Genomic DNA, 22,350 nt, shown 5'->3' on the forward strand with positions numbered 1-22,350 from the left:
GGTGCTAACCTTAGGGGTAGATTCATCAAAATGGGATGCAACTAGAAATTAATTTGTTGGATGTGGTCAGTGGTGATGTGGAAATACTTTTCTGAGTTGGATTCAGAAAAAAGGGATGCAACCAAAAGTATATAGTTGGATTCATCAATATTTGTTTTTTTCGTGTTAACTCAAAAAAAGAGGTTTCTCATTTCTACTTCTCTACTGTCAGGATAAGTAGGTGGCTGAAGTTTAGTTAATACATCTATTAGAAGACTGAAATCTGTTAATGAACATTACTACTAAGGAATTCAGTAGCTTGTGAGGTTTTGAGGTTTATGGGAATCATTGTCTATCTGAAAACTAGGCTTGGGACCAATGAATAAAGGAAATAAGTGAGAATATAATGATATAAAACTTGTGGCCATAATGGTGGTGGTATTAACGAGGTATTAATATAATATGTGCAGTTATCAACTTAAGTCTAATAGGAGGTGATGAAAGAATCTTGAAAGCATCCATCATTTTTGTTACACAAATTAGATTGATCTTCAGAAACTGCAACATCACCACCACTTGAGATTTGAGTCCTAAGCTCACTTTTCAACCCTAAGTTCTCTACTACAGCAACCTAAAACAGAATAAAAAATAGTGTAAAAAAATCATTAGTGAATCACTTAAAAATCAAACACATAGAAATAATCCAAGAAAGCTAATAACTTTCAGCTTTCAGACCATCCTACAGACTGTACCATCCTCCTCAACGTGCCATGCGACTTCTTCACAGAGAGCCTTCAACAAGTCATTGTTATCAGCATGTTTAGGCAACTTGTAATTTCCATGAACTCGAAGTCAAGCACAAGAATACCATGACAACGTTAATTGAGGAAGGCTCGAGGATCTCAAGACCTTCTATTCACAATTCTAGTGTTTTCTCCAGTCTTATAGCAACATTAGATTCTCATGAATCAGATAATGTACCCCACTAAAACTGAAGCTACCTCTAAATAATAATAATATATCAAGTATGAATAAATTTATGAGAAACTAGTAAAAATAAGTCAAGTTCAACATATCAACATTATAAGTATTAGTGTAAAAAGTATTAGATCAATTACCTTCCGCAAAATTAAACTGTTTGATTCTTCCAACAACATAGACATCTCCTTCAACGTGTATGCTTTTAATGATATGTGGTACCACTTTGGAGAAAAGATTGTGGTTGCCAATGCACAGGGCCTTAAACAGACGTGCTGGTGCAATAGCTCTCGTTTCGTCGATGATGGTGAATGTGGAGACACCCATTATGATAATATACTGCTCAAGATTATGAGGAAGTAAATAAGAGAGAATTATATAAGTTGATGATGTTGGATGCAAAATGATGAATGTTCTCGTTGGTTTTTATAGAGCTGAAGCTTAGGTTGCATGAAAGCAGCATTTTTGTTGTTTATTTTCTGGTCTACTTTTGCTGATGATAGTGTATGCATTGGATAATGACTTCTCTTTCTGACCATAAAATAAAATATTTGAAGGGTGATCAATTTTTGCTTATGCTCCATATATTATTAGTTGAAAGGTGTGACGTGAGTGAGGAATCTTATTTGCTCGTAAATGTTATTACGTTAAAATTATCAACTACTAATAATGGTATGTTACCAGTTACATGACATGTGTTGTATCTTGTATTAGTTGTATATGTTTGCCATAGGATTTATATCTATAGAAGAAAAATATTACTAGTAGATAAGTAGATAAAAATATTTGTATTAGCCTTTTTTTTGTGTTGTTGATGGTGTACGTTTACTAACTATTATAATGTTTGAATTTTTAGGTGAATAATGAACCAACTGGAGGCCGGAGATCAAACGTAGACGTCTCACTATACATACTATCGGCCAGATTTAAATAGCTATATTATATTATAGTGATGCGGTACTTGGTGGTTTGAAGGAAAATGATCTATATGTACTTATTAGAAGTATTTGTGGTACTAAAACAAATATTTATTTGTTCGGTTTGATTAAATACATTAATTTTCGTTAATCAGGATTTGTCATGTATACTCTAAATTTAATTAGTTTTGGAAATTATAATATAAGTATGACAATTATTTTTGGCATTTGAAGAGTATTTTTGCATTTGTTGCATCGTTACTAATATATATATCCAGGGCTGTACTATTATAGGTTTTCGGTAGGTTACAGTAATAGTCGTTGCAATATCCCCACAAAAATGAAAAAGAAAATTTCGTTGCACTAGCTTAAATTTGTTGCAATAGCTTAGTTCGTGGGGGTTGCACTAGCCAAGAATGTTTCACAATTAACCACTAACATAGCCGTTGCAAAAGATAGTTGACCTAAGGCAACGACATGTTTACCCGTTGCAATAGGGCTAAAAGTCGGTGCATTAGGCCTATTGCAACGCCAACAAATGCAACGGTACAAAACCGTTGCAGTAAGCCTATTGCAACGACTTTTAGCCCTATTGCAACGAATTTGGTGTGTTGCCTTTGCCTTTTAATGTAGTAGTGTGGAGCTCCTCCACCACGCCACATTGCTACCACCACGTCACCAAGTATGAATTAATCTTGTTTTTAAGTTACTTTTGTTTTTCTTAATTGATGTAAATGATTAATGTGCAATGTGGGTTTTGTCAATTGTAGGAAGAAGAGGCTAAGGAAGGCAAATAAAGTTCCAAGTATCTCTTTTCTCTTCATTGCTCGTCGTTGGTGTTAAGAGGTAACTAGCTAGTTTAATTTCGTTGGCATTTTTGTTTGATTTAATTTGTTAATGAGACAAAGTTGTCATGTGCTTCAAATTGATTAAGTAATGATAATTTATTGATATGAGATTGTATGAAAACGCAATGTAATTTAGCCATGAAATCTACAAGTTGTTTGAATCATCATCATATGCCTAGATACCCGTTCAAGACTTACTCATTAGGAGTAAGTCTTGAATAGTCCCCGGTTTGGGACTGTTCTTGGACGTTTGATCTCACTTAGGTGGTGAATGTGTGCCTTCTTTTCAATTCTAAGGAAATTCTTGGCTTATCGTTTCTCTACATTGTTCTATGGGTACATATATATGTAGATAAGCAATTATCTACATTGTGTACTTGGAGAACTGTAGGGAAATGCTGCCGATTTTTCCTTAGAATTGAAAAGTTGGCATATATTCACTAGTGAGATTAGACGTCCAAGGATGGGTTAGGTTGGACTGATAAGGACCTTCGGCTGCATGCATACAATTGAACATGTCACTATCTTAGCTTGCTCTATACGTGTGTGATTTGAATATGTGAGTGTATGTACTTTAATAATGATTGATGCATTATAATGAATGTTGTGTTTAATTATTAGAGGTGGTCTTCTTGAATGAGATGGATCGTACTTGGATGTATGGTAGTCGTGAATCGATTGAGTTTGTGAATGGGGTCTCGGAATTCTGTACAACTGCATTAGAATATCAAACATCCTCTGGAGCAGTCGAATTTTATATGAGGTATAATGTAACTAGTGTGTAGAGTTATAGGCTTTCATTTGTTGTTGGTTGCATTTCGGGAACGAAAATGCCATTTCGGGCCTATTTTGGCATTTTCGCTCCTAAATCATACTTATCGAGTCATTTAACCCCAAATTTTCTTTGAACATGCTTATATGAGGTATAATGTAACTAGTGTGTAGAGTTATAGGCTTTCATTGGTTGTTGGTTGCATTTCGGGAACGAAAATGCCATTTCAGGCCTATTTTAGCCTTTTTGCTCCCAAATCGTACTTATCGAGTCATTTAACCCCAAATTTTCTTTGAAAATGCTTATATGAGGTATAATGTAACTAGTGTGTAGAGTTATAGGATTTCATTTGTTGTTGGTTGCATTTCGGGAACGAAAAGGCCGTTTCAGGCCTATTTTGGCCTTTTCGCTCCCAGATCGTACTTATCGAGTCATTTAACCCCAAATTTTCTTTGAACATGATTATATGAGGTATAATGTAACTAGTGTGTAGAGTTATAGGCTTTCATTTGTTGTTGGTTGCATTTTGGAAACGAAAAGGCCATTTCGGGCCTATTTTGGCCTTTTCGCTCCCAAATCGTAATTATCGAGTTATTTAACCCCAAATTTTCTTTGAACATGCTTATATGAGGTATAATGTAACTAGTGTGTAGATTTATAGTCATGCATTTGTTGTTGGTTGCATTTCGGGAACGAAAAGGCCATTTCGAGCCTATTTTGGCCTTTTCGCTCCCGAATCGTGAATGCTAATGGCTAAGTTTTAATACCCTCCTTTTATAGTTAATAATCAACTTCATGGTCTATGGTCTATGACTAACTTTTACTTTGTCTAAGTTTTAATACCCCCTTCCCCTCCCCCACTACTGCCCTCCCCTCCCCCCACCACTGTTACCCTCCCCTCCCCTCCCCACACCCTGCTGCACACCCTCCCCACAGCCTGATGCCCCCCTCCCCATACCCTGCTGCACACCACTGCCCCCTCCCCACAGCCCCCCTCTGCACACCCTCCCACTGCCCCCTCCCCCAGCCCCCTCCCCATTGCCCTGCACCCTCCCACAGCCCCCTCCCCACTGTACCCCTCCCTTGCACACCCCCTCTACCACCCTCCATGCCCCCTCCCACAGCCCCCCCTCCCACTGCCCTGCACCCTCCCCACACCCCTGCCCCCCCATCGCTCCCCCTCCCATGCACACCCCTCCCCACTACTGCCCCTCCCCACTGCACAGCCCCCTCCCCACTATACTGCCCCCTCCCCACTACACTGCCCCCTCCCTCCCTAAATGTGATTTTTTTTATTAATGCGTATATTTGTACTATTTCAGGGACATGGTGGAGGTGCATACGGATACGAGTGCGGAACACACTAGAGAGGATGAGTCTTTCGATTACCAAAAGGAGCGGGCAAATTGGTTCGAGCTCGCCGTGAAGAAAAAGATGCACAAAGGATAGAAGTCATTGGCGACGAAAAAGAGAAAAGGAAGGGGACCTACAAAGTCACTAGGGAAACCCACCCTAATGACTTTGGAGTACGATCATTTGGGGCAACCTTGTGGAAAATGGCGTCAAAAGTATGCCATGCAAGTTGGGATTTGCATGCATAAGCTCTCCATTCTCCACTCATGGAAAGAGGTGCCCGAGTCTTTGAAAAAGATGATTTGGGAAGATACTATGGTAAGCTTCGCGTACAATAACGTTTAGAATCTTAACACTTTAGTTAAATATATGTGTAATATTTACTAATTTGTGAAATGCGTTTTTTGTAGAATCAATTCAATATTGAAAATGATGAAGCCAAGAAGAATGTGTTTCTATCCGCGGTTGCCCAGAGGTTCAGAGATTTCAAGGCCAAGTTAGTGTTGGGATGGACCATTAAGCGGAGAAAAGTCGTGGGTACAAAGAAGAAGAAAATCTACGGTGGAGAAACAGACACCGGTTCTGAGGCTTCACCGGACACATCATCTGAGGCACCCTCCAAGTTACCATATCAGATATGGAGGCATATCAGACCTGAGGAGTGGCAAGCATTTGTTGCACAAAAAACAACCCCAGAAGCTGTTGTAAGAATATTTTACTAGCTAAGATTTAATACTCTTAGATCTAGTATTATTTTATAACACCATACCTAACCTTTGTTTATTATTTTGTGTTTCAGGCAATTCGTGAGAAAAGTAGCGCGAATGCAAAAGCTAGGAAGTACTATCACCATCTGGGTACTCAGTCGTACGGTCAGGCGAGAGATACGTGGATGTATAGCCGTTACCCCATGATTGGGTCGACAACGGCAAAGGGCACTAGCTCTAAGACGACAGTTGCACAGCCTCGGCAACCAGATAAAGTGCTTAATTGGTGGTGTTTGATGCATCGGGTTGATGCAAAGGGACAGAGAGTCTTGCCTGATCCCGGAACACAACAGATAGCTAATGCCATTGTAAGTACATATTATAAGTTTTTGATAAGGTATATATAATATAACTTGTGCGCTCACGAGCATTTTTCTCTTATTTTTATGTAGATTGGCTTGAAGGAAAAGGAGGCAACTGGTGAGTTCACTCCTAAAGGACAAATTGATGCCTTACACGAGACTTTAGGACGGGACCAATATGGACGTGTGAGGGGCGTAGGAGGTGTCCGCCTCGGGGTGAGAAAGGTGTATGGTGATCAATACACTACTACGTCAAAATCCAGTGCCTCCAGTGTGAATTCGGCAGCTTCAATAGATGTGGAGGCTATGAAAGCTGCAATTCGGGAGGAGCTCAGAGAGGAGATGACTCAGAATTTCAACGCCATTTTGGCGCAAATGGGCTTACAGACTTTTGGTGCTTTCAAGCAGGGCAATGTTATTACACCTACGCAGCCTGATCCAGTTCCGGAGTTCACGGTAATCACTTAATATCACAACTATTGTTCTTAAATGCATGAAATTCTTACTATATATATGTTGTTTCATAGACTAACTATGAATAGAGTTTTTTTTTGAAAGGAAGAGACACCATATAAGCTATTAGCTCGTGGAGATGGTCATGGCAGTTTCATTCTCGTTCTTATGGCCAAGCACAACCCCCTAGGGACCGGGTACGATTGCACAACCAGGCAGTGGCTGATATTCACTATGTGGTCAGTATTTCAGAGATTGTGCCTGGTTTCGAAGAATTACCTCTTCCGCTGCCGAATACAGAAGTTGGTCTACATTCAGTGACTGGTGCCCTTAGCAGTTATGTTCTTTGGCCGCGTGCATTGGTGCGGTTATCAGATGAGGCACAATGATTAACATAACATATATATATATATATATATATATATATATATATATATATATATATATATATATATATATATATATATATATATATATATATATACACATATGCCTTAAGTAGTTTTCAATTCAACTAACTTCCATAATAAGTAAGTTTTCTTTTAATCAATATGATTTCTCAGGTTATTATACAATGAATTGCATCTAGTGAGCCAATGTTTGGTTGGTTATGTCCAAGCATAGTACGAGATGACAGTTGCTTAAGAAACAAAAGGGAGTTGAAAGAGTATCTCAATGCTTCTTTGAAAGCATGTTCTCGTCTTGGATATAAGATCATTCTTCTTCCTTATATTGAAACGTATGCTTCTTAAACTCACTTTACTTTATTTAAATTGACCTATTAGTTGTTCTACGATTAATAATAACTATATTTTATTGTTGTAGGAATCATTGGACACTGATTGCGATATGTTTGTCACGTAACGAAGGCTACCACTTTGATTCTTTGCGTAAACAACCACCACGGTCCTTACTATTTAAATCATTGTTAAATAGGTAGCCTAATCGAAACTCAATATATGCGCACTTATTAATATTAAATGTACATCTAATCTTATAATAATCTATTGATGTAGTGTGATGAAGGATGTTAATGCAATAGGACTTCGATCCCTAAAATCTCTGTTTGGCATTCAGTCGAGGTAACATGACTAATTTTTTTTCCTTATATAGAAACACATAATACACATCTAACATCAATGTCATTTATTGCATCCTTTGGTGAATTTAGTGTCCGCAACAAGAAGGTGGACTTGCGTGTGGGTATTATGTCATGAGGTTCATGTTCGATATCGTCAACCATTGCACTACAGTTGATAATCTTCAAAATGTATGTAACTTATTAATTAGCATATATTAGTTTCTGCCTATTTTTGCCTTTTACACTTCCAAATCGTATTTATTGATTCATTTAACCCCAAATTCATTTTGAACATGATTATATGAGGCATAATGTAACTATTGTGTAGATTTTTAGGTTTCCAATTTTGTTTGTTGCATTTCGGGAACGAAAAGGTCAATTTAGGCCTATTTTTGCCTTTTCGATCCCAAATCGTACTTATCAAGTCATTTATCCCCAAATTCTCTTTGAACATGTTTATATGAGGTATAATGTAACTATTTTGTAGAGTTATAGGCTTGCATTTGTTGTTTGTTGCATATCGGGAACGAAAAGGTTAATTTAGGCCTATTTTCGCCTTTTTCGCTCCCAAATCGTACTTATCGAGTCATTTAACCCCAAATTTTCTTTGAACATGATTATATGAGGTATAATGTAACTATTGTTTAGATTCTTAGGCTTGCATTTGTTGTTAGTTGTATATCGGGAACATAAATGTGATTTCAGGCCTATTTATGCCTTTTTGCGTCCAATTCCTATTTCTCGAGTCATTTATCTTCATTTTCTTTTTGAATATGATAAAATGAGATATATTATAACTAGTGTGTAGAGTTTTAGGCTTTCATTTGTTTTTGATTGAATTTCGGGAAGGTATATGTCATTTTTAAAACTATTAACTACGGTGAAATGATTGAATTCTTATATATGTGTTTATTCCTTGATTGTTTTGCAAGGTTTATAAGAACAATTCCACACCAAGTTTGAGGAACTTCACCAAAGAAAAAATAGATGAAGTTCGGGATAAGTTGGTGTCCCGCATTACCGATGATTGCTTATGATACATTTTAGCTCGAATCTACTATTTGTATCAATTCTATTACACTTTTTACATTATTAAATAATGAAGTATTAATTATTACCTTTCTCCACTTGTCTATATTATTGCATTTCATCGGTTTTTTTTGTGTCAAGGGAGGTTTTGGGTGGGGGTGGGGCTGCTGGGTGGAGGGTGTGGCTGGGTGTGGTAGTGTGGGCAGGGGTGTGCAGGGTAGGCGGGGGGTTGCAGGGGTGTGCTAGGGGTGTGCAGGGGTGGGCGGGGTGTGTAGGGGGTGGGAAGGGGTGGCGGGGTGGCAGGGGGTGTTCAGGGGTGGGCAGGGGGTGTGTAAGGGTGGGCAGGGGTGGGCAGGGGGCTGGCAGGGTGTCGGGGTGGGAAGGGCTGGGGTAGGCAGTGTGTGGGGGTGTGCTGGGTGTGGGGCAGGGAGTGGGAAGGGCAGGCCGGCAGGGTGTGGGGGTGGGAAGGGCTGGGGTGGGCTGGGGGTGTGCAGGGGTGGGATCTGAATTAATTTTCAAAAAAAAAAAATTAAAAACAAGAAGGGCTACGCTTCTTCAACAAGGGCAGCTCTTCTAAGCATGAAGGGCTGCGCGTTTTTCAACAAGCGCAGCCCTTCTAAGCTTGAAGGGCTGCTCTTGTTGAAAAAGCGCAGCCCTTCATAGTAGGAAGGGTTGCACTTGTTGAAAAAAGCGCAGCCCTTCATGCTTAGAAGGGTTACAGCCCTTCAAGCTTAGAAGGGCTGCGCTTTTTAGGTAAAAGCGAAGCCCTTCGTTGTGAAGGGTTGCGTTTGAAAAGCGCATCCCTACTTAAAAAGTGAAGGGCTACTATTGAAAGGGTTGCTGTCAAAAAGCGCAGCCCTTCCTTATAATTCCACTAGTGAGAGCATTGACATCTACAGGTTTGCAGATGTTGCATCATGGGGATCTGGGAATGGAGAGCTTGTGTATGTAACATATTGTTTTATCTATTGCTTTAGTAGGTATAAATTATTAAGTTTTGTTTGAAGTTATCATTTATAGTGTGTTGGTTTAAGTACTTTGTTTATTTATTATATTTAAAGTATGAAGTTTAGTTATATATGTTTTTCACTGCAAAATTCTGAATCAGCCGATACGTTATCACACGGGCGATAATGCTTTGGTAATTCTCTATGGTTTATATTGAAAAGGTATTTTCGGGAAGAGACAATTATCGGGGTGTTACAATTAGGGTGGAGCGTCAGCTTCAATTTCTTGGCAGAATTGTTTGTATAAAAGGGAACTCGGAGCTCCCGTTCCAGAGTTGGAGCGCCAGCTTTGACTCTTCTTCTAGTCTTCTCTGCAATTTGAAGCTCCGTCTCTCCATCCAAAGGCTCCTTTTTGCCATTACAAGCTTCAATATTCTCGATTAGGCCACTACATAACCTAAAAGAAGATAAGAATAAGTCATCATAGGGTGTTCACAACATTCAATCTTCACATAAAGTGAAAACAACCTATAACTCCCAAAAAGGACTCAAAATGCATGAAGCTAGTAGAGTCACTAACATTGAACAAAGCTAAGCTAAATAAGCATGAAAATGGACTAAACAAGGGCTTAATTAGGATGGAAAGGGGTCATAAAAGCGGCCTTAAAAGCCACCTATCATGTTTGAGGGTACGAACACGGTCAGGATCCAAGTCACCCATTGCTGGCCTGTACCAAATATTGATTCATGTCAATTTTTATGCAATAAAATAACCAGAGAATATTTTCATGCACCTTAAAAATAACTTAGTCTAGGTTGATTCAAGAAACACATAAAAGATTGTTCTAGTGACAAGTTATTAAGCAATCAATTTGATTAGCAAAAATAACTTGTGGGTGATAAAAATTATGCATAGAACAATCAGGCAAATATATAATAATATAAGAAAATAAATAAAAGGAAAGAAGGATTAGAATGTATAGTAGAACGATTTTATATTAAAATTCTACATCAGGAAAGAAACAGTTAGAATGTCTGAAAGTATGAATGTCTATGTATGTAGATTTGAATGTGTTTCTGTTTGAATGTATGAGTTTTTGTAGAGAGGTCACGTAAAAGTATGTCAAAGTACAATGTAAAAGTCGAATGTTAAAATATGAAAAATCATCCGAAAACCGTACGAAAATCAAGTGGTATTTATAGAAAAAATGATCGTGCGCTTCACGCCCCCCTACACCATGCACAAGCTGATGTGTGAGATGCAATTTCACGTGTCAGGTGCACATTGGTGCGCCTGACGCGTCATGCCTAGTAGAAAGCGTACACGTGGTACGCGTCTTTAAAAAGATAAGAAATAAAACGTTGCGTGACACATCGTGGTGCGTTAGACGTACGAATCTGTGTGACTTACAGATCCACGTGTCAGGCGCAGCTTGGCGCACTTAATACAGTTTGGCCAATGCATTGAGCGCACATGAGGAGTTAGCACACCGCCTGCGTCCAGCCCATTTGCTAAGCTTTTTCCTTAAACGCACTTTAAAAGATTGTTTTATCCCTTAAAATCCGAAAATTTGATTTTACGGGATAAAAAATGTCTTTAAAAATATTTATTTAATAAAATAAAATAAATAATTATTATCAAATAATTAATTGGGTTTTTACAGGATTGAGCTCCAAGTATAATTAATTATCATCAACAATTAATTGTGTTTTAAAATATGGTTTTAACACTTTTTGAAATAGCTTTAGCGATGACTTTTCCAGGCTGCTCTGCCCTTAGGTTGGACCAATTGAGACCACGATATATTTCATCATTGGATTCTTAAATTGGGAGACATGATTATGTGTCTACACCATGTTAAAAGATAAAAAGGTCATGAGAACTTATAAAGTATCAAGATGTTACTTATAATTGTTCACTTTGCTATTCCTTATGGCTTTGAAATATGTTTTACTCTATTTTCTTCCCCCTGTTTGCAAATAAAATGAATTGAAATGAATTTACGTTGTTTGGGTAGCATGTTACTAAGCTCGAGCTCACGATGTTTTTTGTTTTTATTTTAGGTACTTATGTAGGTGATCGGATGGCGTAGAAGTGAGGATGATCAACCACTTTACATTTATAAAAACTATATATATTGGTTGTGTAATCTAAACTTACTATCACTAGATCGAACATGGACTCAGCTAAACTATAACTATGTAATTAACTATATATATATATATATACACACACACACACACACACACACACACACACACACACACACACACAACACACACTCACAACACCACACACACACACACACACACACACACACTCACACAACACACAACACACACACACACACACACACACACACAATATATATATATATATATATTATATATTATATATATATATATATATATATAATATATATATATATATATATAGATAGACACACACACACACACACATATATGCAAGGCGTTATCAAACAATTTACTATCGAGTACTTGATACGACCAACTCTAGATTATGTGGCTAGACTACTTCGATTAGGTGAACAATGTGGGTTTTCGGACATGATAGACAACATATATTTTATGTATTAGGAGTGGAAAATTGCCCGACACCATGGAAAGCACAATATCAAGGACAAGGAAAAGCTGGTGTTGCTACTTTAGTTCTTGAAGTTGTTGCTGATAGTCACTTATGGATTCGACATTTTTTTTTTTGGGATACCAAGTTCATGCAATGACCTAAATGCTCTTCACTAATCTCATGTGCATGTTTTAAGAGTGTTTTAGGAGGTCAAGCACTACATGTGCACTTTACGATGAATGGCAACCAATATGATGAGGGTTATATCTCAGTAACGATATATATCCAAATTGGGCAACAAATCGATTAAATATCATTAGACTCACAAAGACAAGTTATTTGCTCAACACCAAGAAGGAGCTTGAAAAGATCTTGAGAGAGCATTTGGGGTGTTGCGCAACGGTATACTATAGTTATGATACCATCCCTCGCATGGGTATGAGGAAATTGCCAATGATATAATATTGTCTTGCATTATCATGCACAACATAATTGTGGAAGATGAACGAGATACATATGCACACTACCAATACTACTGAGTTTTGTACAAACACCAGTAATAATGACGATTAATTTGAATATTATCGTGATCGAATCGTATATATCTACATTTACATGGCGAATAAAGACGCAATTGAAGATCAAAATGTGCATCAATCCTTGAAACATGAGTTGGATGCCAATATATGGCAGAAGTTTGGCCATAATGCTAATTAAGAGTATTTTATGTATCTCGTTCTTAATTAAGTTATTATTTGTCGCACCACTGTAGCCTATAATTAAATCAGTGCAATTTTATCCTTGTCAACATCTAAATGCCTCTTAATTAATAATATATTAAAAACACTAATTGTGTCTCTTAAATTAATTATTAGATCATGGATTATGCATGCATTTAAGATAGTGTTAGCTAATTCCATATTCAATTAATTAGTAAAAACACTAATTACCTATGCTAGTTAATTAGTAAAAGCTAATTGTTTTGATAATTTAATCATTGAAATGATTTCAATTAATATTTTTTATCAATTATTAATGGCTATTTCGTATTATTAAGCAGTATTCCCTCTGTTTTTTCTTTCTTTCTCACTTTTATGTGTGCGTCTTCCAATATACATCTTTGAACTTAAATTTATTTCAATATATATTAGTACAAATTATAACGATTGAATATTAGTAAGGTTCTAATTGAGATGAATGAAACAAGACCCCACATGACTATATTTTTTCTTATAGATTGAAAAAATTGAGAAGATTCTCTCTAAATAGGATCGAATAGTGGCAAGATTTTAAGTGAGAATGATAAAAAAAAAAACAGAGGGACTAGATAATAAAAATAGCGAGAATCATGTGGGAATTAGGATGCGTTCTCTTCACCTGAATAGCCCTGAACTTATCTGAACTGAACTTATTGGATCTGAACTGAACTTATTAGACCTGATTGGACCTATTCAACTTATTGGACCTGATTGAACATTATTGGAACTTATTGGACCTAATTGAAACTTATTGACCTGATCGGAACTTATTAGACCTTATTGGACCTGATTGAAACTTATTAAACCTTATTGGACCTGATTGAAACTTATTAGACCTTATTTGACCTTATTAGACAAAAAAATTGATGAGTTATAACATAAATATTACCCTAACGTACTACCCCTCAAATTTTATCATGAAATAATAATTATTAAAATTTGTGCTTTAAAAATTATATATTACTCCCTTCGTTTTTTTTAATTGTTACACTTACACTTTTCACGCATGCCAATTCAAAACTTTGACAATATATATCTCTAGTTTTATATTTGTAAAAATAATAAAAAATACATATTAATAAAATACATACTACTCCCTCCGTTTCCTAAAGATCTTCCCACTTACTGTTCCTACAGATACCAAGGAAAATCAAGTTGTGTGGGGCATGATGTGAGTAAAGTAGGAGAGAGAAAGGGGTTAAGATAAATAAACAAATAAAAAGGGGTTAAAGTAGGAGAGAGAAAGGGAGTAAAATTGAATTAATAATGTAATGGTGGACCATATGATAGTGACATGAGAGGGTAAATAGGGAAATTTGTTTTGCCAAATAAGGAATAAAGTAAAAGAGGGAAGATCTTTTGGAAACACCCTTAAACGGAAAGAGGGAAGATCTTTAGGAAACAGAGGGAGTAAGACGTATCTAACAAGATCCCACATGACTATGTTTTTATTCGCGTATAAATCATAAACGAGGGTCAAAGTGCAATTCGTGAATAGTGTAAAACGTCAAAGTGTAACAATTAAAATGAAAAGGAGGGAGTATTAATTATCTCGTACGATAAACAATTTAACAAAAAAAATACTATTTATATACTTGCCTATATACAACTTTCACCTTTAATATATCTTATAGTCTTGTTAATAGTAATATGAATAATAAAATAGTAGACAATAATACAAGTATAATACTATACATTGTGGTACTTTAATTCAAAATGTAATACTCCGTATTTTTGGAATTAATTCGTAATAATTAAGAAATACCAAGACAATAATAAAATGGTATTTTAGTATTATTTACAAGAATAATAAGAATATAATAATAATAATATGAGTCGGTTGTGTTAATTTCGTAATTTATAAAAGTTAAGCCGAGTTTACCCGATCTAGAGTTACCACTTTTAGAAGGTTATAAAACGGAAAGGAAGAGGAGAAAAATTTCAGAAACCCTAAATCTCTTCCTCTCCTTCCTCAGTCGTCACCCTACCTTTCTTCTCTCTCCTCTCTCTCGTTGTTCTTCCTTCCTCTCTCGATGTTCCTCCTACCCCTCTCGCTCGTCCCTCAGCTTCTCTTTCTCGCTCTCTTGTCACCTCCCCTAAATGCTTCACCGTCGAGGGTGCGTGACGGGTGACGCTGCTGTGGGTGCGGAGTGACGAGTGCTCGAGCGAAGGTGTGCGACGAGGGTTGTGCGAGGGTTGTGTGAGACAAGCGAGTCGAGGGCTGGATCGAAGGCTGTGTGAGCGAGCGGGTTGGTGCGAAGGGAGTGCGAGCGAGTGTGTGAGTGAGGGCAGGACGCGGGCTCGAAGCACGCGACGAGGGTGCGCGAGACAAGCGAGCAGGTCTTCGTGCGTGGGGCTGTGCGACGACGAAGGCTGGAGCGAGGCTCGAAGGTTGGCTCGAGTGCTGAGCGACGAGCGACGAGGTGCTGCGTGGGCTGCGCGAGTGCTGCGGTGCGTTCGAGCGTGGTGGTGCGAACCAGGCAGTAGTGCGCGAGTGTTGTGTGCCGTTGCCGGAAATCGGTCGCCGGAACTTGATTCCCGGCGAGCTTAACGGTATAAAACATTTTATATATTATATTATTATATAAAGTTTAATTATAATTTATGTTTTCATAATTATGTTAAATTATAATTAGTTAATTAATAATTCAAGTTAATGAGTCCATTTTATTATTCTGACTATAATTGCGGTATAACTTTTGGACATAATACTGGATCGGACCTAAGACTTTGGACATAAGATTTTGGACATAAAACATGTTGGACTTATAATTTAATTGGTTTGGTAAAGATAATGGACTAATGACACTAACTATATTAGTATGCTCACTAGCTTACTCTAAAAGACGTTAAACTCTTATAATAAGAAAAGTAACGAAAATTCATAAACAAGGGGTTTAGTTATCGTTTACTTCGAATTATTAAACCGTATAGTCTTAGTTACGTAGTAGTTGTTAATATTACCAACGACGTAGCACTAAAGCTTTTATTTAACGGTTTAGGTCCCAATTTCATAAGCGGAACGTTCGATTAAGACAGCGAAAATTCTCCGTTACAAGGTACGTACGCGTACCAGTTTAATCCCAAGTATTAGTATCATGATTAGGTTGCAATCTATGTTATTGGAACCTAGAAGCATGATAGGGAACGTTTGATTGATTGAGATTGTCTGGTTAGACATTTGTAATTGAAATTGATATGTTGCATTGGAATGCGTAATTCTATCGTAGTATAAACAAGAGCATTTTTAATCTATCCATAGTGTAACAAGGTTGTTACAAGAGATATGATTCGAGCATAAGAGGACAGGTAAATGATTCTATGTATCCATAGTGTAACAAGGTTGTTACAGGAGATACGATTTGAGCATTCTAACTAAGAGTACAGGTAAATGATTCTATGTATCCATAGTGTAACAAGAGTGTTACAAGAGATACGATTTGAGCATTGTAACTAAGAGAACAGGTAAATGACTATATGTGGTTATGAAATGAATGGTTAATATTAAAATGAATTATGGCAATATCTTGTAGCTGGACTCCCTACAAGTGATGAACAATGGGGGGAGTGTGGGACTTGTCCTACGCTCCTACGCAGGCCTACTGTGACGACAGTAGTGTCCTTATATTTTTGACACTCAAGTAGGCGGAAGGTTCCGTTCGATCTTGGGGTATGCATACTAAGGTGATGGGTGTGAGACGGAACAAAACCGTATTTGCATTTCATCTAACAGACCTAGTGTCTGTTAAGGATTCAGTAGCCCGTATGATTCTAGTAAGATGACGGTGCCCGTTCGATGCCAATTAAAGATTAAAGATATAAAGGTTAAAGGATGTAACATATGTGAGCATCATGCTTAAGATTGTTCATGTGTGCATCATTTATGCTTATATGTATTCAATGGTTCATTACGTACTCAGCATAGCTGATTGTGTGTTATTATGTGTTTGATGAACTGCGATGAACCATTGATGCTACAATGGGGAGCAGACTAGGTGTGCTGGTGTTGCTGCATAATCTCGAGCATACGGGGACTAGGCTGTGGTATTTACATTAAAGCATTTTTAAATAAGTATTATTGGTTTTTCTAAGACTTATATAAATGGTTTGTGTTTGAATGAAAGGGGTCATTGATGATTCCCGAGTTGTATTTTTTTTTAATTCCGCTGCATTTTAGTTTTCAAGATGATGTTTTAAGTTATCGTTAACTCTTATTATGCCTTGCGTTCCACCGCGGCGGTAACACGCCCAAAGTCGACGCGACGTAGCAGTGGTAGGCGTGCGTGGATTTTGGGGGTGTTACACAAAAGTTTTCATAATAGCATAATCAACTAATAGTAATATGAATAATAAAATAATAGACAATAATGCAAATATTTAATAAAATAATATACAATAATACAAGTTTAATACGATATAATCATTGTGGTACTTTAATTAAAATTATAATAATAACATAATCAAACTAATAGTGATATGAATAATAAAATAATAGACAATAATACAAAATGTTTATTGATCATTAACTATTTGGACCTTATTGAAACTTATTGGACCCGATTAGACCTAATTGGAACTTATTGCAGCTGATTGAAACTTATTGGACCTTATTAGACCTGATTGAAACTTATTGCACCTGATTAGATCTTATTGGACCTTTTTTTTACAACAAGTACAAACAACGAAAACCTACGGTAGTGGCTTGCCTAGTCTAGCCGATTTGGCTAGGACAGGCCCTGATATTACATCCTGACGACTTACTTTACGGATTTCACAATAAGAAAACTTACTACAAGTTACTTTAATGTCAAGAATCAGGGTGGATATTTCGAACGGCTGATGTTGTGAGCTAATTGCCCGTACTAGCTCGACGCTGTCTGTGTTGATTTGAACACTCATAAAGCCTTTAGTAATAGCTTCCCAAAGTCCTCGCAGCAGCGATTGGGCTTCAGCTTGTAGCGACGTTATAACCATGGTCCTATCGTTACCTTCAAAAACCTCTATACTATTAATTGAGGCAACCCAACCTATTCCTATCCTTGGCTTATTGGACATTATTAGACCTGATTTAAACTTATTGTCCTGATTGAAACTGATTGAAATTTACCTGAACTGAACTGAACTTATCTGAATTGAAGTGAATTTATTGGATCTGAAACTTAATTTATTAAGATGAAGTCATGAAGAGAATGCACCTTTAGTTGGGTAGAGTTAAAAAGTGAAAGAGAGGGGGAAAGCGTAATTGGGATGATTTTTTTTCAAAAGATTGTGAAAGAGAGTGATCTAAGGGCGTTTTAGTATTTCACAATTGCTCCAACCTATGCAGCCCAACTCTGAAATCCTTCTCTTCCATTGCCTTCACGCTGACCCGGAAGTCAGAACAACTGACACAATTCCGGATTTCTCACTGATGACTGAACACTCAGATCTTTCATTCTCTTTCCTCTGTTGAATAATGTAGGCATGCCATTGTTGGCTGCTTCTAAACTTCACCCATTTATTTAATGGCCATCTTAAGACAGTCAGCTCTTATTTGGTGCAGGAAATTCAGCAAGAGAGACCTGCTCACTGCATCTGTTGGTTTAACACTCATTCTTTTTTCTTTCTCCTTCCTCTTCAGCTTTTCCAAAAATACTGTTGTTTTCACTCTTAACAACTCTAATTTTGTCCCACTTACTCTCCTTTTCAACGCCAAAGATCGAGGGGCCTGTAAGTCAACCATAATCTTGATGTATTTTTTAGTTTAATCCTAACCACTTGGTTTGTTTTATTGATGGAATCTGAGTTTTGTCATGAAAACGATTTCATATGACAGTTCATGTTAGCTGACCCCAAAGACTAAGGCTTTTTTTGTTGTTGTATGAAATCTAATTTTTGGGTCTTTCCTTTTCGATTTGCAGTTTGCTTGGATGGGAGTTTACCCGGGTACCATTTTGATAAGGGTTATGGATCCGGATCTAGTAACTGGGTTCTTCACATTGAGGTCAGTTTAACTGTTGGTTGACTTGCATAAGTGAAATACATACTGGGGCCGTTCTTTTCAACTTATTATTGCTGAAGTGAAATTAGACCTAATCTCAACTTATTAGACCTTATATTGCGACTGTGTCAAACTTTTTTTTTACTAAATTGAACTTATATGAACTTATTAGACCTTATTAGCGTATTGCCATATTAGACCTTTTTAGTCCATATTAGACATTGTCTTAACTTATGTGAAATTATTTTTTAAGGACTGAAAGTAAGGTGAACATAATAGATCAACCGAGTCTTTCGGGGTGTCTAACAAGTAATTTGAGCTCGAGTTGATTAGTTAATGTCTAGTAATTTCTTCTGAAAAAATTAAGTTTTTGATTTGGTTGCTTTTTAATGTGAATGTGGATAATTTTGATTGTTTGATGAACATCTATGTTACATCACCATCAAGTGGCTGTTGTGAGTTTCCTATTTGTATTCTAGACTTACATTTTATCCATCTTCTTCATGAAAGAGATGAAATGGGATTTCGTTAAAGGGTTTCTAGGTTTTGCTTTGATCACCTCTTTGTAGTTATTCTATTAGAGTTTTGATATTGTTATGGTATGTTTAGGGTTCTAGTATATTTAGGAACTAGAGTGTGTGTTAATTTATGTAATTGATATTCGAGCAATGTATACCTATTATACTTAGGTTATGGTTTCCTATACAAACCCATGCTGTATTGAAGTTATGTGGGTATGTTGTTGTGAATTAATAATATTGAGATTGAGTATATCTCCATCTTAACATATTGAGTCATACTCCCTCCGCTTTTATTTATTTGCTATATTTTAGTTTACACAAAAATTCCGGAGATGTCATTTTCATTCTTTTTTAGTGTACTTTTTGACCCCTTTAGCATTATATAGGGTGGGAAAAGGTAAAAAAGTAGTACTTTTTGGTGGAAGAAGAGGGGAAACAAATATAATACTATTACTTTTTGGTGGGCTAAGTCTCCTAATAAGGAAATGTAGCAAATAAAAAAAAGCAACCCTTTTTGGAAAATGTAGCAAATAAATAAAAGCAGAGGGAGTACTTATTTAGATTGGTGAGGGAGTACTTATTTAGATTGGTTCGACAAGAGAACATGGCTTTGCTCAATAGATTTTAAATTTTCTAAACGCACCTTAATTGAACTTTTGGGTCCTTATTTGTACTTATTGACCCTTACTTTTAGCTGTGACTTGAACTTAGTTGTCTTTACTCAAATAATTGACCTATATTCGAACTTATTATTGGTCCTTATATGAACATATGAACTTGTATACTTTTTTTTTCCCGAAACTTTTCTTAAAAGCTAGCCTACAAGGTAATTGCATCGTAAGTGGGCATTTCAGGTAGTAAACGTGAGTTTTGAAGCTAGACTTATCTTTTGGCTTGTGGATGGGTGTTGAATGACAAATGGTCTTGAGGACTAAAGTGGCAACATATTGGGGTAATTAAACTTTTTTTTTTGAGATGGTCAATGGAAGGGGAATGAGGCGGGATTGGGAGTTTCTTAAGTAGTTAGATTTTGGTTGGAGTATGACCTTTTACTAATGAATGGACATTGATTGATGGGGTTAATTAGGCTCCTATGCTATTTGAAGTGACTCTTAGTCTTAGTCTAGACACAAGAAGGAAGATGTTGCACCAATTACCTTCCTCCACACCTCACCATTCATGCACAAAACACTGTTTTATTTGAGGCTTGCTTGATCGGAGTTCCTTCAAGCCCTATATCATCGTGGTTTATGTTTTTGATGTCTTAGATTAGTTTTGCAAAGCTTAAGGAATTGCCTTCTGCCATGGCTGAATAGTCAAGATTCTTTTCAATCTAGGGTTTGTTGACAAACACCCTAGCTTTGACTAAATTGACTGAGTGGATTACAAGATAAAAGAATAAGAGGATTGTGTGATCACTGATCAAAATATTTTGGAAATTCCGACAAAGAGACCAACTTAAGAACTGTTAACTAATTAAATCTGAGACGGAAGAATGTATATGTAAGGTAGAAATAGAATCTTTAAACTCGAGGAATGCTAATAAAGTCATGGACAAAGGCTAGAAAATGGCTCCACTGTACCTAAAGAGCTACCTAAAAATTAATTAAGCCCTTGTTGCATACTTCATACCTGTTTAACAGACGAACTTGAGAACTGTTAATTGATTAGTTCTGAGAAGGAAGACTCTAAATTACTCATCTATAAAGTAGAAATAGAATCTTTAAACTCGAAGAAAGCTGAAAAAGTCATGGAGGAATGAATAGAGAAGGGCTCCACCCTACCTAAAGATCTACTTAATTAATTAAGTCCCGTTGCCTACTTTGTACCTGCATAAGAGACGGAGAGCAATGAGACATAGGATATGATCTCCTAATGTCAGGATAAGATTCTTGAGTCTTACGCTCCTAGCTAGTGTTCCATTGGTACCATGAAAAAAAACGCGGTCGCGTTCGCGGTAACGCGGGAACGCCCCGTAACGGCCAAATAGAACGTTTCGTGGCCGTCGCGGCGTGAATTTATTGGAAAAATTCACATAAGTTGGTTTTGAAGCTTGTTTTTTCATTTTTTTTTTTTGTTTATAGTACCATATTATATTGAAATACACTATTTGGGATACTTCTCACACATTAATAATTATTTAAAATATTATTTAACTAATAAATGAGTTAAAATAATCAACAATTCATATAATAACTAATTGTGGAAAAAAATACTTAATATGTGTGTTTCTGTTTTAAATAGCTCACCTTTTCCTCCTTCACCCACTTTATTTGTGTGATTGTGTTTTGAAGTAGTTCAAACGCTCCATGGTTTTGCTTTCATCTTTGGGTAAGTGTTGGGAATTGAGGTTGAGATATTTAGGAAGGATAGTAGTGACGTGGTGGAACTTGTTTTTGGTGAAGGAAGTAAATTAGTGATGCGTTAGTATTTTAGGAGGGAAAAAATGGCGGGAAACATGAAGGGAAATTAGGCTCCTTTATGGTAAAATACATGTAGACACTCGATTTATTTCCATTCTTTTTACTAATTTTTTAGATTAACATATTAAGAAAATTGGTACCATTAGTTAGCAAGTCGCAAGCATAAAATTTAAGCAACTTATTTTTGTAACGAAAATAGATTATTAGAAGTAACTAGTAGTATCGTACATAAATTAAATAAGTTATTAATTATTACATGTCACTAAAAGTAAAATATCAAATTATATACGATACTAATAGATAAGATTACCACCAAAATGAACGACGATGGGGTTCTTTCGTTAGTATCATCTCTAGCCGGCTCACCAAAACTATATGAACCCATTGCCGTGTTCCCCATCTCATATGTGTTAGTTGGTTCACTTACTTGACTCCAATTACTTGAATTTGTGGAGTAATCATAATTTACATTTCCATAATTAATGGTCCCGTGGTTGATGATTTGAACGTGATCACGATATTGAGCTCTAACCTCAGCATCTTCATAATTAGTAGATGTATTAGGCATGCTCCATCTCCAATTTTCTTCCCAATTTGCTTGAGGTTGTTCATGGTATGGCTGAGGTGGGTAATATGGGATTGGTGGTTGTACCTC

The 22,350-nt window shown here is 36.7% G+C and overlaps 2 protein-coding genes across 3 annotated transcripts in view; one reads left to right on the forward strand and one right to left on the reverse strand.

Annotated features, from left to right (window-relative positions):
* Nucleotides 1–463: 463 nt before the first annotated feature.
* LOC125497762 (uncharacterized) lies at nt 464–1,284 on the reverse strand. Its single transcript, XM_048645439.1, has 3 exons — nt 1,098–1,284; nt 715–824; nt 464–610 (listed from the first exon to the last, which is right to left on the reverse strand). Exons 1-3 carry the CDS (start codon nt 1,282–1,284, stop codon nt 464–466), a joined length of 444 nt encoding a protein of 147 aa, XP_048501396.1.
* Nucleotides 1,285–18,056: 16,772 nt separating this feature from the next.
* LOC104908328 (pectin acetylesterase 5) overlaps nt 18,057–22,350 on the forward strand; it is a 34,393-nt gene continuing 30,099 nt past the window's right edge. The window contains exons 1-2 of one of the 2 annotated variants that reach the window (XM_048644566.2): nt 18,057–18,480; nt 18,672–18,754. In XM_048644566.2, coding sequence (XP_048500523.1) covers nt 18,276–18,480; nt 18,672–18,754 — 288 coding nt within the window. In that variant the 5' untranslated portion in view covers nt 18,057–18,275. The remainder of the gene's footprint in view (nt 18,481–18,671; nt 18,755–22,350) is intronic. The other variant, XM_010697421.3, reaches the window with a different exon arrangement.

The sequence above is a fragment of the Beta vulgaris genome, chromosome 5 (assembly GCF_026745355.1).
Source record: "Beta vulgaris subsp. vulgaris cultivar EL10 chromosome 5, EL10.2, whole genome shotgun sequence".
Classification (NCBI taxonomy): Eukaryota; Viridiplantae; Streptophyta; class Magnoliopsida; order Caryophyllales; family Amaranthaceae; genus Beta; species Beta vulgaris.

What these genes read in the sequence shown, in the direction of transcription:
- LOC125497762 (XM_048645439.1), bottom strand. Translation starts at nt 1,284, where the DNA reads ATGGGTGTCTCCACATTCACCATCATCGACGAAACGAGAGCTATTGCA. An exon ending in ACAGTTTAATTTTGCGGAAG is followed by an intron (nt 825 to 1,097) that starts GTAATTGATCTA and finishes CTTGACTTCGAG; the next exon opens with TTCATGGAAATTACAAGTTG. An exon ending in ATGGTACAGTCTGTAGGATG is followed by an intron (nt 611 to 714) that starts GTCTGAAAGCTG and finishes ATTCTGTTTTAG; the next exon opens with GTTGCTGTAGTAGAGAACTT.